The 19,200-nt window shown below is 47.5% G+C and overlaps 2 protein-coding genes across 5 annotated transcripts in view; both read right to left on the bottom strand.

Moving 5' to 3' along the window:
- The window catches only part of mettl9 (methyltransferase 9, His-X-His N1-histidine), an 80,950-nt gene that overhangs the window by 42,625 nt on the left and 19,125 nt on the right, over positions 1-19,200 (bottom strand). The window lies entirely within an intron of this gene.
- Positions 1-19,200, bottom strand: part of caskin2 (CASK interacting protein 2) — a 39,686-nt gene that overhangs the window by 14,242 nt on the left and 6,244 nt on the right. For 3 of the 4 annotated variants that reach the window (XM_079372598.1, XM_079372597.1, XM_079372600.1), the window contains exons 3-7: positions 6,222-6,273; positions 4,863-4,960; positions 3,729-3,874; positions 2,908-3,003; positions 939-1,072 (exon numbers count right to left, since the gene is read on the bottom strand). In XM_079372598.1, coding sequence (XP_079228724.1) covers positions 939-1,072; positions 2,908-3,003; positions 3,729-3,874; positions 4,863-4,960; positions 6,222-6,273 — 526 coding nt within the window. Of the gene's footprint in view, positions 1-938; positions 1,073-2,907; positions 3,004-3,728; positions 3,875-4,862; positions 4,961-6,221; positions 6,274-6,712; positions 7,279-19,200 lie in introns of those variants that run through there. The other variant, XM_079372599.1, reaches the window with a different exon arrangement.

Below are 19,200 nucleotides of genomic sequence, written 5' to 3'. Positions count from 1 at the left end.
GAGCCGCCAATCAGATGATGTGCATTTACACGGCTCACAAACATGGCAGCGAACATGAAGCGCCATAACCGTCTTCTTCGTCTGTCACCCACACGCCAAGACATCCAGCTGACGATGTTCAGTGTCCTCCATATTTCTTCTGAAGTCACGTTTTATCACGTGAGTTTCTGGGAGATCTCGTGTCTGTGAAGTCGTTACGACAAACAGCGGAAGTGCAGCCTCAGTGTGTCCGAGTACAACATTAAAAACATCCTGATTCCTGTTGGCTCCCACGTTCTGTGTATTCTGTATGATGAAGAGGCACCCGATGATAAAACAGGTTTCTTTAAACGTGATTTATGAGAGGACGTAGTTTAAAAAGTAAAGTTTCACAGCAGCACAGGAGCCCAAACTGAAAACACTCAGTTCACTTTTGTTTTTGAACCTTTTGGTTTAAACAGTTAGCCAGATGCTACCTGAGAACCTCGGACTGAGCAGTGCTGTAAATAAAAGTAAACTCTCTCTTTTCTGAGCTTTTTGTGAGTGTCGCTTGTCTGTAAGAAAATAAAAAGATTTGGCAGCGTCAGAAGAAAAAGCAAAGCTGCAGAACGTTTTATTCAGAGAGACACCTGAGCGTCATCGGCATATCGGTGCAGTTTAATCTTTGAACCATTAAAATTCGGAGTTATGAGCAACAGTTTTCATAGCAACATCACTGGTTAAAGAAGACGTTGGTGTTTTTGTGGCTTAATAAGCTGTGAAACTAATAACAACAATAAAGCTGAGTCTGAATCTGAAGAGGAAAAACCGAAGATAGAATCAGAATCGTTTTTTATTATTGCTCAGTACATTTACATAAATGAGGAACTTGTCTTGGTGTGTTGGTGCGAAAGAAAAAACAAGTACGTAAATAAAATAAAATATGATGTATGCTTTAGCACTGCTCGCTTTGACCTTACTTGATGATGTCTTTGTGTCCGTTCCTGGCGGCCAGGTGGAGAGGCGTGATGGATGGACCGTCCATGTTGTCGTCTCCTCCCTCCCCCTCTAACAGCGCAGCCACCATGTTACTGCTGAGCAGCAACTGAGCCACCTGCCGAGACAATCAAACACGGAGAAAATGAAGCTGAAGCGTGGCGCTGTGAGGACTGAAGAGTGGCAGAATCAGAGCGAGAATTACCGACTTAGCCGGAGACGGTAATATGTATGCAAAGCCAAGCCGGCTGAAATGTATGGATTGAAATGATGTACAGTGACTAACACATAGGTAGGGTCACACGAGTACACAGAGGCTCTGAAGACACCGCAGCATCCAGTCACTGCTCAGACATGAGGACATTTAACAGAAATGTGTGCGAGTCTAATTCTGGATTACTGGGTTTATCTGCTGATGTGACAGAGACAGTGAAGCACAGTGAACCGGCAACCCTTCTAATGTTTCAGTGCACCAATCCAAAGACATGCCTACTTTCCTTTCACTCAAAGCAGCTTCATTCAGCTGGGTCACTTCATCTAAAGAACGCTTCATGTTTGTAAATGTAAATTATTGGATTAGTTCACAGCATGAATGAATCTCATCACCACGCAGAGGTCAAGTCACTGAATGAAAGGAGCAGCGATGGAGTATTAAGACTTTCACTGGCAGTTTGAGCTCATTATAAATATGTGTATCAGTGTGTCAATCATACTGAAGCTACTGCAGGACACAACAGGAAGAAAGTTACGTTTTAACCCTTTAATTCTCTGCCTAATGACCTGCAGCTGATCCGAACTTACATTTGGCAAGAAGAGAGGTCACCAGCCAATCACAGGGCTGACATGTAGAGACAGACAACAAGCCACACCCACATTCACACCTACAGTTCAGAGTCAGCAGGTAACCTAACCGGCATGTCATTGGACTGTGGGAGGAAGCTGGAGAGAACCCACGCCATGCACAGAGAGAACCCACGCAATGCACGGAGAGAACCCACGCAATGCACGGAGAGAACCCACGCCATGCACGGAGAGAACCCACGCCATGCACGGAGAGAACCCACGCCATGCACGGAGAGAACCCACGCCATGCACAGAGAGAACCCACTCCATGCACAGAGAGAACCCACTCCATGTATAGAGAGAACCCACTCCATGCACAGAGAGAACCCACTCCATGCACAGAGAGAACCCACTCCATGTATAGAGAGAACCCACCCCATGCACAGAGAGAACCCACCCCATGCACAGAGAGAACCCACCCCATGCACAGAGAGAACCCACTCCATGCACAGAGAGAACCCACTCCATGTATAGAGAGAACCCACTCCATGTATAGAGAGAACCCACCCCATGTATAGAGAGAACCCACTCCATGCACAGAGAGAACCCACTCCATGCATAGAGAGAACCCACTCCATGTATAGAGAGAACCCACTCCATGTATAGAGAGAACCCACTCCATGTATAGAGAGAACCCACTCCATGTATAGAGAGAACCCACTCCATGTATAGAGAGAACCCACTCCATGTATAGAGAGAACCCACTCCATGTATAGAGAGAACCCACTCCATGTATAGAGAGAACCCACTCCATGTATAGAGAGAACCCACCCCATGCACGGGGAGAACCCACATCACGCACAGAGAGAACCCACGCCATGTATAGAGAGAACCCACACCACGCACAGAGAGAACCCAGGCCATGCACGGGGAGAACATGCAGACTCCACACAGAGAGGCTCCTGACAGACGGGGATTCAAACCAGCAACCTCCTCACTGTGAGCAGCCAACACTGCACCAGTCCTTTTGGTTTTGAAGACTTAGAGTAAATGTTTGTATTTATAAATAAAAGGATCGTCTCTGGTTAAAAAATGAAACAAACACCATTCTTACCAAAAAACAATAAACGATGTGTTTTAAACACAAACACGTCTCGTGTGCTCTCGTACCTTCAGTCTCCCAAACTCACAGGCCAGATCCAGCGGCGTCTTCTTGGCCTTGTTGGTCATGCAGGGGTTCGACTGATGCTGCAGCAACATCTCAGACTGAAAGAGAAAGGCCTTCTGTAACTCATATCAGCACACACGCCTACACGTCCGTCACGTGTGTGCGTGTTGATGTCTTTGAACATTTGATCCTTCTGTTTGTCGTCGTCGTGTTTGATGGCGTCGAGCTGAAGAGCGGGGTTCTACGACAGGTTGAGGTGCGCCTGTTTATTTGCATTGAGACTTCCCAGGAGCCACCTGGAAGAGGCTGGAGGACAGGAATGTGAACGTTCACCTTCACACTCCTGTGTCATGGCCTTAATGGTCTTACTGGTATTGTTGGTGGACAATACAGGCAGAGACACAAAGAGGGTGGATTTCAGTGAAATGTGAGGACTGGTTTATGCCTCTCAACTTTGCCTTTGGCGTCTGAGCTTCAACTTCAACTTGTACTGTCCTCGCTCTCCAGAGGGCCGAAACAGGAAGTTGTTTCCAGCAGTGATTCAGAGTCGTTATCAGCTGATGAGCTGCAGCTCTCAAACAAACCTCTTTGCCTTTTTCATTTCTTTTACCTTGAATCATGTTTTATGTTTCACTTTTATTTGTTTAAATGTAGGTTTTTTTTGTCTCATGTGAGCTCTTATGTACTTTATTTATTCTTCTGTTCCGCACTTTGGTTAGCTGTGATTGTTTTGAAGTGCTTCACAAAGAAAGGTGGATTGTGTGTGTGTGTGTGTGTGTGTGTGTGTGTGTGTGTGTGTGTGTGTGTGTGTGTGTGCACTCACCACCTCATAGTGCCCATACTGAGCCGAGAGGTGTAAAGGTATCTGTCCGTCAAGCGAAGGCGAGTTGACCGTCGCTCCGGCTCTCAGCAGTAACAACACAGAGTCTGCTTTACCCTGCCACGCTGCGTAGTGTAGAGGACGCATGCCTGGAGAGAGAGAGGGAGAGAGAGAGAGAGAGAGAGAGAGAGAGAGGGAGAGAGAGAGAGAGAGAGAGAGAGAGGGAGAGAGAGAGAGACAGAGGGAGAGAGAGGGAGAGAGAGAGAGAGACAGAGGGAGAGAGAGAGAGACAGAGGGAGAGAGAGGGAGAGAGAGAGACAGAGGGAGAGAGAGAGAGACAGAGGGAGAGAGAGGGAGAGAGAGAGACAGAGAGAGAGAGAGAGACAGAGGGAGAGAGAGAGACAGAGGGAGAGAGAGAGACAGAGGGAGAGAGAGAGAGAGAGAGAGGGAGAGAGAGAGAGACAGAGGGAGAGAGAGGGAGAGAGAGAGAGAGAGAGAGAGGGAGAGAGAGAGAGAGAGACAGAGGGAGAGAGAGAGAGAGAGAGAGGAAGGAAGGAAAGAGCAGTGAGAAGTGTCCTAAAGAGGATCTGCTGATATTAAAGACTTCCTAAACGTGTCGTGTGGATCTGAGAAGATGCAGACAAACTAAAGTTTTGTGGTTTCACCTTCACACAGCTGATGTTCATGTAACACTTTGAGATGATTGTCTTGAAGCGAAGCTGCAGTTTGGATGCTGTACGTGACATTTACATGACTCTGAACTGACGGGCTGCCAAAGGCACCAAAAGGTAAATTCAACCATCAAACTTCCTTCAGAAAGCTGCAGCTGACCTCAGCACACACTCAGCTTTGAACACACACACACACACGCCTCTCTCTCTGGTCTGAGTATCCCAGCTCCCTCTCTGGCTCCTACAAATTGCAGTGCTGTATTTGTCCCGATGATATTAGCAGAGGCAGACTTCAAAGTGAATCATATTTATTCATGTGGGTCAAACTTATTTCTCACACTGTCATAAAGCTGTTGAGGAAGTTTTTTTTTTTTTTTTTTTTAACCTGAACTGACTTCCTGAGTGTGAACTCTTTCCTCTGTGTGGAGGGTCGAGCCGTGTCATTGGTCGAGCCGTGTCATCGTACCGTTGATGTCCTTGATGTCCACCGTGGCCTGCGCCTCCAGCAGCAGACACAGCAGCTCCGTGGTGCCTGTCAGAGCGGCGTGGTGCAGCGCTGAGAACCTGGACAGGACACGTAAATCAACGTGATGATTTTACAGCAGGTGAGGTGTGTGTGTGTGTGTGTGTGTGTGTGTGTGTGTGTGTGTGTGTGTGTGTGTGTGCTCTCCCAAGATGTCAGTCTGTTCTGAAATGAAATCTGAGAGATCTCCAGACTGTGAAGTGACTTATCTCTCAGTCAGTGTTTAGACCACACACACACACACACACAGGAACGCACAACCACACACACACACACACACACAGGAACGCACAACCACACACACACCTCTCGCTCTCTCTTTGTCTTGACTCTGACATGTTTGCTAACCTCCCTCCTCTCTTTATTCCCTCCGCACAGATCTCAAATATCACAGGTAACCCCTTCCCCCTTAACCACACACACACACACACACACACACACACACACACACACACACACACACACACACACACACACACACACACACACACACACACACACACACACACACACACACACACACACTCCATCGTGGGTGGACATGTTTAATTTCAGCACCCTTATTGTGCGTCACCTCCCACACACTGAGGCTGCATGTGGACACACGTAGACGATCTGAGTCAACACACACACACACACACACTCACACACACACACACACACACACACACACACACACACACACACACACTGTGTGCGGACGACTTGCTGGGAAAGTTCCCAGAAACACACATTGAAGTGGACATGAGTAAAATGCCAGGAACAAACAAACAGATTTGATTGAAGCGTGTGGACCAATCAGAGCGGAGCAGAACTTCTGCTGAAAAGAATTCAACCAATAACAGCTCAGAGATGAAAACGTTACAGGAAACAAAAAGTATCAAAGTGAGCGTGGGCAAAGAAAGGTGAGTTCTTTCAGTCACGTGATGCTTCACTGTGTTTGATGCTCTCTGATCTGATTCGCTGAGGGTCAATGAAGGTTTCCATTCATTCAGCCTGATCAGCTCTCAGTGTGATTGGGCCTCATGATGTCAGAGCTGGGTCTGAAGCAGGATGAACCTGAATGTGATGATCAATTGTTAATTGGTGGTGCAACCTCAGGACGTCAGGACGTCTTTGCATGGAGTGTGTGTGAACACACCTTGAAGGTGACAGCGCTCCATATGTCAGGACATGTGTGTGACGGACCTATGAGTCACAGCCAGGACGCAGCCACTCTCTTCTAATCTGCATGTCAATCACGAGCCAGTGACTCAACTTCACACACACACACACACACACACACACACGCACTGGTCTTACCCGTCTGAGTCCTGGTAGTTGATGTTGAGTCTCTTGGTGGAGCCCAGGAGTTCTGGAAAAAGACAGAGAGAGGAGAAAGAGCATGATGAGTCTCCACAGATCCCTCCACCCCTGCAGGACCCTGCACTGTGTTTTCACTCTTTTCTTTTCTCCCCCCCTCCTCCTCCTCCTCCTCCTCCTCGTCATCACTCCTTCCTTCAAACAACCTGACAGCCCCGACAGGTTGGGGGGTGTGAGGGGGGGGAGCTTTCCTCACCTACACGCTGCCTCTCCCAGCGCTCCTGACGCCCTCATAGCAGCCCAATGATTCATAATCGGATGATTGTGCCTCGCAGAAATGCACAATTTACGCCGCTTTCTAATCACAGCACGGAGGGAAAACTATAAAACACCAGCACGGCAGGATAAAACCCACCTGTATTTAATTCAACACAGCAGACTGGGGAGCAGACGTCGCCAAACAGGAAGACGGAGCAAGCTCTTTGACTCACCTTGAAGCAGACAGACTGCTGCTTGTCCCATGGCGTGCTCATTCAAATCACCTCACCTCCACGTCTTTAATGAAACCTTCACACTGTCCATGTCGTCTTTAAGTTACACACTCCTCGTCTAAACTTGCAGGGAAACATTTTCAAGCAGTGACATTCAGAAATATTCATCTGGAGAAGAAATCTGTGCAGAACTCTGAACAGAATCAAAACTTCCTTCATCGACGTGCGTGCACCCCGAACCTGCACTCAAACATTCAGCTTCACTATCCCCCGCTCATCCCTCCGTCTGCAGCCTGTGAAGAGCGCTGAAAACTCTCCTCTCAGATAAATCTCCTCAGACTGTCAAAGGCTCCTGTGTCCCTGCAGACCCACACGGGGCCCGCACCGCCAGGGCCTCTGAATACACAGCCATTCATCGCACTCAATTACACTCACTGTTTTCTCCCACTTAGGTGAGGAGAAGTGTGTGTGTGTGTGTGTGTGTGTGTGTGTGTGTGTGTGTGTGTGTGCGAGAGAGTAGAAAAGGTCGAGCGAGCTCAGATCAAGTCTGGAGATTGAGTTTGACTCTTTCAGAGTCCAGTTCATGAGTTTGTTCAAACCGATGCGTCTGGTGAATCTGAATATTTTCACTCCACATCATCGAGTCCACACGCCAGCTGTCATCTGACCCCAACCCGACTGAGTGAAGAGCTAGCCTTAGCACGTAGCAGGGAGTGGCTAATTAGGCCCCCCCCTCCCCAAAATAAATCGATCTTTGGAAGAACACCTCTCCAACTTCCACGCTTTTCTTCCAGGACGACGGCGTGCACCTCGACCATAACTCCACATGAAGAACGAAAGGTGGAAAGAGTGGAGCCCGGCGTCTAACGTTCAGAAATCTTTACACTGATTCATCGTTTTAATCCCTTCAAGCTTTTTCTTCAGAGATGGAAGAGAGGAAATGATGTGGGCGGATTTTTCTGCTTCCAGCCGATTGAAGTCGTTTATTTTGGTCTTCTGTATTTTTGGAGTCATGACTCGGTTTTTTTTATTTACCGACACGATGACTCTGGATTCTTCTCTCCCTGCAGAACGTCATTTTATTTCTGCCATGTTCGTTTGACCACATTCGACTGAGACCGCCTCCTTTCCTCACGAAGCAGGTAGACGGACAGACGCCGTGCGTACGACTCGACGCTAGTTAGCTCGTTAACGTAGCGACGAAATGGAACGAGGGCTGACTTGGAGCTGCGATGAATCGTGACTGAGAGCAACTTTCAACACAGTTGAATCTGCGACCGTGTTAACTGGTGACGTTGTTGAGTTTTCATTGAATCCAAATCTGACCAGTTAAATTTGATTATTGATGAACACAACGAGTCGTAACAGCTGTTAGCAGACGAGCGTCTCAAAGTCAAGCTGAAGATTGTCCTGCTTTGACAAACTGAACCGCGTGTTGAACCGCTCGATGGCGGTGACGTGCTCCTGCTTCCTCTCGCTAACGTTACGATCAATGCTGTTCTCTGCACAAACTTCAAAATGAGGCCCAAATATTTCTAATGAAACGCAAAGATTCTCTCAGCTGAGCGAATAAAAGGAACAAAAGATGGCGTGATGAAAGCAGCTGTCACCGAGGAGGAGCCGTGTGGAAACGATCACAGATAAATGTTTCATATAAAAGGAGAAGGAGCAGTTTGTGCTGCGTTCAGATTCATGTCGTCCCTCTGGAGCTCTGATCAAACATTCGGCTCTTTTTGCTTTATTCATCGAGTTATCGCTCAGTGCAGAAAACAAACTCTCTCTCTCTCTCTCTGTCGAATGTCTGATCAAATATAAATCTTGAAGCGTAACCAAACAGAGACGTTGTGTTAATTAGTTTGTTCGTCTTTAGGTCATATTTGGTTTGTAAAGAATATTTTGGAACTTTAAACTACTGATATCTGTCTGGTTACCACGGTGACACAAAATAAGTCCTACCTCCCACCAAGTGTAACTGAAGCTGGTTTTTACATCTGCCTGAAAATATCTAAATCATTTCAGGAGGACTTCTCCTAAAATCCTGGTTCTGGATCTGGTTGTTGACATGTGCTCCTCACAGCGGCGGGGGGGGGGGGGGGGGGGGGCAGCACACACGTGACGCTTCAGGAGTTTTCTGCATGTGTGAAAGCATGATTAACTTTCGTTAATCTATACATTAACGGACGCTTCTCTTGAACGTTAAAGACAAAGGACTGAGAGCGTTTTCGGCCTGGCCAGGGGGCGTCGTTTGACCGACGCCCCCTGCTGGCAGACCTCAGCATCTGTTCCTTCACTCACATATCGACAGTAAGTTCAGAGAGCGAGTGAAATCAGACTTTCTAAAGTCAATGACGCAAACTCGACTTGGTTGGTTTTGGACTTCTGGCCAACATCTCGACTTGAGTGCAGAGTCTGTGTGAAGGTCACTGTATTTAAAGGCACAGCGGCTGTATGATGATAGAAGAACGTGAACGTATTTACATGCAGAACTACGACAGAGCTGCTGCAGACACACGAGCATGAAAACAACAGCCTGCAGGCACACAAAGTCACATTGATAACGAGAGAGAGAGAGAGAGGGAGAGAGAGAGAGAGACAGAGAGAGAGAGAGAGAGAGGGAGAGAGAGAGAGAGACAGAGAGAGACAGAGAGAGAGAGAGAGAGAGAGAGAGAGAGAGAGAGAGAGAGAGAGAGGGGTTGGGCGTTGGGCGTCTTGCCAAAGCGGGGTCTAAAGTGTCCCAGCGGTATGGAAAGAACAAGAGCCTTTCAGGAGTTCTAGTTACAACATGAGCCGGCATTCCTCACATAGCACACCCACCACGCCACCCCACTCGCTCTGTGTGTCTCTGACTGTGTGTCTGCAGAGCTGTCAACTCCCCCCCCGCTCTGTGCCCCCCTCCATTTTCCTCTCCCTGCACAGAAGTAGTGAGGGGCTCCTTCTGGCAATCAATTAAATCCCCAGCATGTTAAATCTACCAGTGTGTGTGTGTGTGTGTGTGTGTGTGTGTGTGTGTGTGTGTGTGTGTGTGTGTGTGAGCTGCTGCAAACAGATGTGTTGTAAATCTCGAGCGTTTTGTTTTCTTGCAGAGTCGGGGAAATTACAGGCTCTGCTCCCCGCTGAAAGCCTGAAGTGTACGGACACACAAAGATGGCACAGAGCAGGAGGAGTTGTCAACGTTCGATCTGTCTTTTGTCTTCAGAGACAAAGCGAAGAAAAGCACGCCATGCCGCGTCTCCATAACCTGACGAGATGCAAACACTACTGTTTGTTGTTGTGCTCGCTGTGCAGCCGGAGCCTCCTGCACAGAAGAAAAGGAGTCTCAGCGCTTTGATGAGAAGTTCACCGAGGAGCAAAGTAGCGTTTAAAAGAAGAGGGAATTAAAGAGAGGAAGAGGAGGAGGAGATGAATCTATTCAGTTTTCTCAGCGTGTGAGGCAACAAGACAAGTCTATAAAACACTCGAGATCAGACGTGTGTGCAAACAGCTAAATGCAAAAACTGCAGCTGGATGAGGAGTGGAACACACTTTCAAACCTCTGAGTTAGAGGAGGACAACAACTGGAAGGAGAACGAATAACGTTCAATAAAGCCTTTCAACAATCAGACCTCCAGATTTCATATCAGCCTTACGATCAACAAGTGGCTCAGAGACAGGGAGGGTAATGGCTGCCCACCTGTCAATGAACTGTGATGAACAGGTGTCATCCATAAGATCAGAGCTGAACAGGGCGGAGTGAAGACACAATCAGTGACGTGCACAACACCGATCCATGACTGCAGAGGAACAACATGCGACATGTTGAACTCAGAACACGGTGACGCAGTTTCAGCTCATGTTTGGAGGAACTTTGACCTTGCAGAGAAAAAGTCGCTTAAACCAGCTAAAAGCTTTTGCAAACATTTCTTAAGTCTTTGAGTCATCTTCTGATGTAATCCTTCACACTGTGTGCCAGAACAAACTACCAGCCTGATAATAAAATACAAGACTGAACTACCGTCCCTCTTTCTTTATTTGAAGTGCAAACTATAAATCTTTTTCCACAAAAAAAAGAAGGAAACAAAAAGTGTTGTCCCTGTAACCGAACGCTGGGAAGTATTCTGCTGCAGGGAACTCCACTTCCGCCCACACTGGCGTCTCATTAAGAGGAGCAGAACAGGACGCTTGATTCAGGAGCTGTGGACGAGGACGAGCCCCCGCACGGCGGCGAGGAGGAGGAGGTGACCAGCGCACAAACAGAGCAGCCGCAGAGGCCCCCGAGGCGACACCAAAATACAGAGCAGCGAGGAGAAGGGGGTCATTAGAGGTCAACATGTGTCTGTGCAGATAAACGGTTTGTGGTCAGGTAAGGACCTCATCAAGAGGAACACTTATCTGAGGAACACATCCATCAGAGAGCGAGGAACAGACCCACACAGCTCCCAGTAAGGATCCAAACAGCAGCCTGAGTGCACCCAGGTCGACACACACACACACACACACACACACACACACACACTGTGCAGAGGGAGTGTTTATGTTGTTTGTAAATCAGTGTGATTAACAAACAGAGGAGCTCCAACATGTTCCATGACTTCACAGATCTCAAACTCTGAGAGCAGTCTGAGGCCGCGTCCACACGGAGCCGGGTTTTTGTAAAAAACCAATATCCTGCTCCCTCCGTCGAGAAAAAAAACGTACGTACACGCGACCTCGTTTTTAGAAAAGACTTTATCCACACGTAACCGCAGAAGTTTTTAAGCACAGTGACAGGTTACTGACGTCCACATGCTTCTAACACATGAACAGAGAATCTTCACTTCGGTTGGAGGTTTTTAAAAGCTTCGTTTTTGATGCTGTAAATCTGCGTTTTCGTGAGAATGAGAGGCCGTGTGTGTGTGTGTGTGTGTGTGTGTGTGTCTGTTTCTGTGTGTGTGTGTGTGTGTGTGTGCCTGTGGGGAATTTTCACTCTTCTCAAAGTTTCCTGTGAAGTCATGTGACACCTCTGACTAAATGTTGTTTAATCAAGTCTCAGCTGAAGTTGATTTTTGGACTTCACCATAATGTCTGTGAGACGAGCTCCGCAGAGATGTGAGAGTGTGTGTGTGTGTGTGTGTGTGTGTGTGTGTAATCAGCTGTAATCCTGCTCAGTCACACACACTGACATGGACGACAGTCACAGACAAACACAACCTCTGCCGGCATTCCTTTTTTTTTTTTTTTTTTTTTAAATCGGTGAGCGAGCTGCAGACAGACGTGTTTACGTTTTGTTTCACAAAGACTCTGACCTGTGATTGGTCAGCAGACAGGCCAAACAAAACCGCATTACAGGACACTGAAAGTGCATCCACATGGAAAGTCTACTGACAGTTTTTACAATCACTTCATGTTTGCTTACGTTTTGTCTTGTTTGTCTTAAATGTTAATGCATATTTTCACATCCTCACATTTATCTCTCACTTGTTCTAGACTGCTGTAAGTCTGATCGGACACACAGGAAGTGACCAGAAGGAACGCATCAACAGCTGTACTTCAGATCTCTAATCAAAACCACCTCAAACATTGTCATCAGAACGCTCGGAGGCGTTCTTAAAGAGCCGTGTCTTTAGCTTTTTCTTAAAGGTGCAAACGGACTGTAGTTCTTTCAACCACTAGGGGGCGACGGAGGAGGAGAGTCCAGAAATGAGGTTTGCGTCTTGTTGTGAAGGTGGGCCGATCATCGCCGTTATTCCTGACGGACACACGAGGAAGAAACTGTGACAGTAACTCAATAGATAAAGTAAGTTTGTGAACATTGAGCGACTAACTTTCCCAACTTCTCCCGCGTGTGTCCGTTTGGAATAACAGAGTCGGAAACACTCGGGAGAGTCGGCTCGTCTCTGCTGCTGTCGTGGTTATTCGTGTTTGTGTGGCGACCGTCCTGTGGAGGGAAACTGACCCGCTTGCTTGAATGCGTGTGAGTGTGTTTATGCATGGTGTGTGTGTGTGAGCACACAGCCTGGTGTCAGCTGAGCCTAAACAGAGCACGCCACACTCAGGGGCGTGCACAACGACCACGACATCTGCAAAGTGACACACTTTAGATTCATCAATACTTTATCAATCGCTCCATCGCTGCAGCTTTACTGTAACAATAAAAGCTTCAACTGGGTCTTGACAAAAAAAGAAAAAGAAAAACAGGCTTCACATCAAAACAGCTCCGGGCAACATCATCCAATAAATTTGCTCCATTGTTAAAAATGCAGAGAGTAGTTTCCCGTGGTGCCGCCGGCAACTAGGTCAGACTCAGTCAATATTCTGTGTGTGGAAACAGATCAGAGTGTTTGTTACAAGTTTCCTCCGAAACAACAGGAGACTAAAGGTACCTGAACGCCTCGTGTCACATGTCTGAACCCGTCACCTGAGGGACCGAACACTTTACATACCATTCAAATCATCTGTTTACCCGGTCTACAGCTGCTCCATTATCTCCACCAACCAGGTCCCAGTCTGAGGACCTGTGAGCTAGGACCAGGTCCCAGTCTGAGGACCTGTGAGCTAGGATCAAGTCCCAGTCTGAGGACCTGTGAGCTAGGACCAGGTCCCAGTCTGAGGACCTGTGAGCTAGGATCAAGTCCCAGTCTGAGGACCTGTGAGCTAGGATCAGGACCAGGTCCCAGTCTGAAGACCTGTGAGCTAGGACCAGGTCCCAGTCTGAGGACCTGTGAGCTAGGATCAGGACCAGGTCCCAGTCTGAAGACCTGTTAGCTAGGATCAGTACCAGGTCCCAGTCTGAGGACCTGTTAGCGCGGATCAGGACCAGGTCCCAGTCTGGTGACCTGTTAGCTGCAATCTTCTCGTTGTTACGGTCTAAGTGACACAACAATATACAACATTTTTCAATAAATATTTATGGACTTGGACTTGGTCTTGGTCTTGGTCTTGGTCTTGGTCTTGACTCGATCTTGATCCCTAACTGATCAGAAGAAAGAGAAACACAAGTCGACTCAGATCTCTCCTCAGCTTACTCCAAACACCCAGAGCAGCAGCTCTCATCCTTATCAGTCTAATGAGATATTTCCTTTTTTCCTCCTCCTCCTCTTCCTCCTCTTCCTCCTCCTCCTCTTCCTCCTCTTCCTCTCCTCCTCCTCTTCTTCATGGCCGTTGTCCTGTTCTGTACCTCCTCCCTCTTAAAGAATCGTCCCCTCAGCGTCGGCTCACGTTGGACCCTGAACGCTCCGATCGAGGTCAAAACAACAAACAATCAAATCAATTTCCCAGAGGCTCTCCTGCTCAGTGACCCCGCCTCCAGCTGCTCTGTTAACTGTGCTGATTATTGGACTCTTCCCAAACACCAGCATGAGGTCACACACTGCAACGCTGCATGGAAAAGTCATTACACTTGTCATTGAGTGAACGCACTGCTGTCACATGTGGAAATGTGGGCGACAGCTTCTGTTATTGGAATATTTGTGGAGGGCGAGGCGTTATTCAATTAGTGCGATCAAACGCTGAACCTTGCATCATAATGCAGCACACCAAACCTCCTTCTTGTCTCAGGGGGTTAAAGGTCAATAATCCTTTTGTGTTTGGAAGTTGTTGGATTTTGTGGTCATCACTTCAGACTTTGGGAATTCAGCCCGACTGAGCAACACTGGAATTTTTTATTGGCATCATCCATTTTCAGCCGGGCTCATTAATTACTCCCTCTTAAGTGATTAACTTTGTGAAATTTTTATTACAGAAAACAAGCAACGCTCTTCCATTAACTCAAGGGCGAGCGACGACCTCTGGCTTGGAAGAACGAATAAACACACTGGAACTCCAGAGAAGTCCAAAGTTAACCTTGACATCTGTGGACCGGACCGCTCTCGATCTTCTTTCCATCCCTCACCTGTGCGATGAGTCGTGACAAAAAGAATCAGATTGACGGATAAGCCGTACAGAGAGGGGGAGGAGCTAACATCTTACAATGTCTGAATTGTTGAATAAAAAATGACCCCAAAACTAACAACACAATGATAAAAGCTAGTCTGTAAACACTTCTGTATGTGAACTCTAAAAGGTGCACGTGTGACTCGTGCACACTCGTTAACCACATGCTACAAAACAAACCGCTTCAAAGTTACTCTGACATGTCAGTGAAGTTCTTCTTCAACGTCTTCCTCCCGTGTCCCAGCGAGCCCAACGCAGAGCTGCTGATCTGTTCGTGTGAATATCAACCACTCATGATAGCATCTTATTCTGCAGCTTATCAAACAGCTGCAGAGCCTGAAGATGTGAGCAGCCAGAACTCGTTTGCTTCCAGTTTGAGGTTCGAGGTGGGAAGAAGAGGGGGATGAAAATCAGCTGTTAAAAGAGGAAGAGAAAAAACCAAAACAAGGCGATAACGTGGAGGATCAAAGCCACGTCAACCCCTCCTGCTGCTTCTCATTTCCACTTCCAGATACTCAGACAGCACAGCTCCCTACTGGGAACACACACACACACACACACACACGTTCATGTAAACACACACACACACGTTCATGTAAACACACACACACATCAAACACTCATCATCCCTGAGTCTACCAGCACAGGAACGACTCCACACACTCTCTGCATACACACACGTTTTGTTTTATCCCAACACTTGAACGCAGCAGAACAGAATCCGGTGACAGCATGCCTCCCACTCTGAACGATGCGTTCAAGGACCTGCAGCTGAACGACGGACTCAGAGCCAGACTCAACTATGTGCATGTGCAGCGTGTCGTAAAAAAGGCTAGTTATGCTACATTAAATGACAGTGTCTACTGTGTTAGCAAGCACACACACACACACACACAAACACACAAACACACACACACACACACACACGAGCAATTCTTAATTCCTTGGATAAATTCCTTAGCAATCCCTGACAGGCTGGCCCATCTGTCAGGGGAGGAAAGGGCTCAGGATTAGTGTGTGTGTGCGTGTGCGTGTGTGTGTGTGTGTGTGTGCGTGTCTGATAGCTCACACCCTATTTGGCTTCTGTCCAACTGTCTGGCCATTAAAGTACCGGAGTGATTAGCCCAGTTGGCCTGTTAGCCTGATGACCTCCTGCTCGGTCAGATTGGAAACACGAGAGACGAGCTGAGCGAGGCGTTCAAGGTAAATCAGGTGTTTCAGGTGTTTCAGGTGTATGCATGGCGTCATGTGACGTATGTATACAGACATTATACATTACACACCGTTTCCTTCACGCTGCTGAATCTAACACACTAATCTGCCTCCAGCACAGATGGGTTATCCCTGATTCATGTTCCGGGGTTAAAGGTTGGAGGGGTGGAAGTGGACAGGTCATCAGGACTTCATCTGAAACGGTTTTAAATGCACAAAAGCCATGGTCACACTTTGGTACTGAAACGTTTAAAATGTTGTATCGTGAGGTGCCTGATGGCCTAGCGGTTAAGTGAGTCGTACGGAGGCTCCAAACAAGCGTTTGAATCCGACCTCGGCCGTTTGCTTCAAGTCCAGAAACAAAGATGGAAACTTCCTCCTGAGAGCGTCCACAAACTAATAACTGAATAAAGCTGTAAGGCAGCTGCAGCTGAACATACTGAGATCATTCAGTCTTTATATACGGGGACACAACAGGATGCAGTGGGATGTACAGTAGCTACAGCTTCTCCGTCATGTCCCGCCTCCAGAGACGTCCTCAAAGAGATCACATGATTTATTCACTACCAGCACAACTTCAGCCGACATTTCAAAGATGAACCAAAGATGTGAAAAGAGAAAGACCCTTACAATGAACGACAGGGCGTCACAGAGGGCGTCAATGATTCATCACAGGGAGGAGAGCGACGACGAGGATCAGGAGCAAGAATTAATGAGCAGAAGCTCCGAATGACAGCGACGCTTCACACGACACGCTGAAGCTGACGGGACACTTTTCTCTCACCCTGCACATATCCATGCATTCACTAGCTAAAACTGTCATTAGCCTCGTGCTAATGTCCCGCGCCCCATCAACAGAGGCTGTAGTCCTGACCGCAGCGGCCATGGGTTCGAATCCAACCTTGGCCCCGCCCACTCTCTCCAGCGTTTCCTGTTCTATCCAATCAAAGGAGAAAAAAACATGTGGTGTCAGCTTTCATGTCAGCGTGTTAGTGTTTTATTATCTTTAGTGATCTGATAATAAATCTGAACGTTCGCCTCGTCGTCAGAGTCTGAATAAAGTTACTGCTGTCTTTTTACTGTTCACTGGTTTGTGACGTAAACACATCCGACACATGATTGAAGAATTAACCAAGTGGAGGAGATTAAGCTTACATGTTCATGTTCAAACTGGTTTTATCTTCTGAACACGAGGTCAGAGAAACGTTGCCCCTCCATGCAGACGACACAGTGCTGCTGAGGGACCGGGAGGGTTTCAGACTCAGGATTAGGGGACTAAGTCTTTGACTTCAGAGAAGGAGTTTGTGTCATTTGGAGGATGCTAATCATTTAGCATGTCTTTACCTCGGCTCATTTTGTCTCATAACAACACAACAGATACGATCCCACGCTCGGACACAAACATCACTGTGTAGAAGAAGTCAGTGCAAAAATGTTTAATGAGGGCGGAGCTTCCTGACGGCACAGCTACAGAATCAGAAAGTAATAAAGGTTTAAGAGAAGAGCTCAGACATCCAGAGGATCCTCCTGAGATATTTCAGTCTGATTTATAATATCCTCCGCAGCTTCCTTTCTGTGCATGTCTGGTTGAGCTCAGAATCTGTTTATAAGACCTGAGAGTGCCCCGAGATCCTCCATAAAGAGCGGATACGTTGTTGGGAAGAGGAGTATATTGAAAACCTTGTGTAGCACGCAGATTATTGGAAGAAATAGGATGGATGGATTCAGCTTGAAATTCATAAACCTCCCGAATGTTTGCGTGGCTGATCATCGTGGTCGTGTTTGTCACACTGGAAATGATCTACTCAGGTTTGACTCAGCGCTGGAGAAGAAGTGCACGAGGCCTGCGAAGGTCTGAGTCATCGATACATTATGTTCGGATCAAACGGCGAACACAAAAGATGTTTAAATATGATCTCCACGGCTTTGTGCGTGGGCTGTTTGTCCATCTGTCCGTGGAGCGTCACCTAAAGGCCACGTATTCACCGTGACAGAGAGGAGGGCCGGGACATGAAAGCCAGCATGTGCTACAACAAAAGACATTGTAATCATGAAAGCCTTTGAAGAACCTCTGCTCTCTAATGGTCTGCGTTCAGGGAGGGGCAACGGCGACACCCCCCCCTTTAGTTGACTCCACATAAAGAGTGTATGAGAGGGCATCACTTTACAAGTCAAGCTGTTACTCTGAGAGAGAAACACACAGCGAGTCTGCAGACCTGTGTGTGAACACTTCTTCTCTCTCCCATGGTGTGTCAGCGGCTTCGCTTCGACACTCCTCTTAAATTGAGTGAGCGGCGAACCTGGAGTCAGCAGATGGCTGATCGCAGGAGAAACCTCCGTCTCAGCTCGCCGTCCGTCAGGTCAGCTCTTAATCTCCTCGGGACAGCAGCAGTCTGCTCTGGAAGCTCCAACACCAGGTCTCCAAACACCAGAGACTGCTCCTCCTGCCATCACACCAGCACCTCCCCGTCTCATCAAAATCAGCAAATCCACTTCAAACAATAAGCAAACAGAAATCTAGGATAACTCAACACTTTGTTCCATGTGTTTGGCTGTTTCACTGGGTCAGCTGTTTTGGAGAGGAGGGACAGCATCCAAACACTCTGCAGACTCTCTGCATTACACTCATCTCATCAAACGATGAGCCGTGTTAAACCCATGTGTGCTGCTCTCAATCAAAACCATACATCCACGCTGTCGGCACAACCTGCTGTGTCGGCTGCTGTTTCGGTGCCACGATGACAAATTGATTTCTGCTGAATCGAGCTGATTTGTTTGTGGGCTACGAGATCAGTTCAGGTCAACACTTCTGTCTGCACAGATTCCTTCAGACTGTTTTACTTTACTTTGCCCAAAGGTCACAGGAGCAGGATGGAAGGCTCCGTGTTTAGAGGAAGTGTTTGGGGTGATGCATTCAGAGTCCTGAATGAGAGGAAAGGGAAAGCAGGAGGATTATTCTGTTTGCATGCTCTCACCACGAGGCCCCCGGCGCCCCTCTCTGTGCACAAATCAAGCTCAACATATCTCACAGAGACTTTGTCTGGGAGAAAGTTTGGTGAGCTGAAGGCTTTCATCTTCTTATCATCTGAAGGTCCAAAACTGGAGTCAAATTAATGTAATAAGAGAGCAGAAGTGATCTGGGCTGGCTGAGCTGCAGTGTTATCATATGTTACACACAGAGGCACACACATTTCATCATGAGCAAGAAACTTGAGAACAGAAGCAAGAAATCACTTCCTTTCAGAGGCAGAAACAAGAAGAACAAATGAAACCCCGTCGACAGAAACTCGACTGAGTCAGAGACGCAGACGAGGAAGCAGCTCACTTTTTTAATGAATGATTTATAAGAGATTTGAAATGTGATCAATGAAGTGAGCTTCAGCAGGTTG

This window comes from Symphodus melops (genome assembly GCF_947650265.1).
Source record: "Symphodus melops genome assembly, chromosome: 21".
In the NCBI taxonomy this organism is placed as follows: domain Eukaryota; kingdom Metazoa; phylum Chordata; class Actinopteri; order Labriformes; family Labridae; genus Symphodus; species Symphodus melops.
Note: the sequence above shows the minus strand (reverse complement) of the source record. Positions and strands in the feature narration are given on the sequence as shown.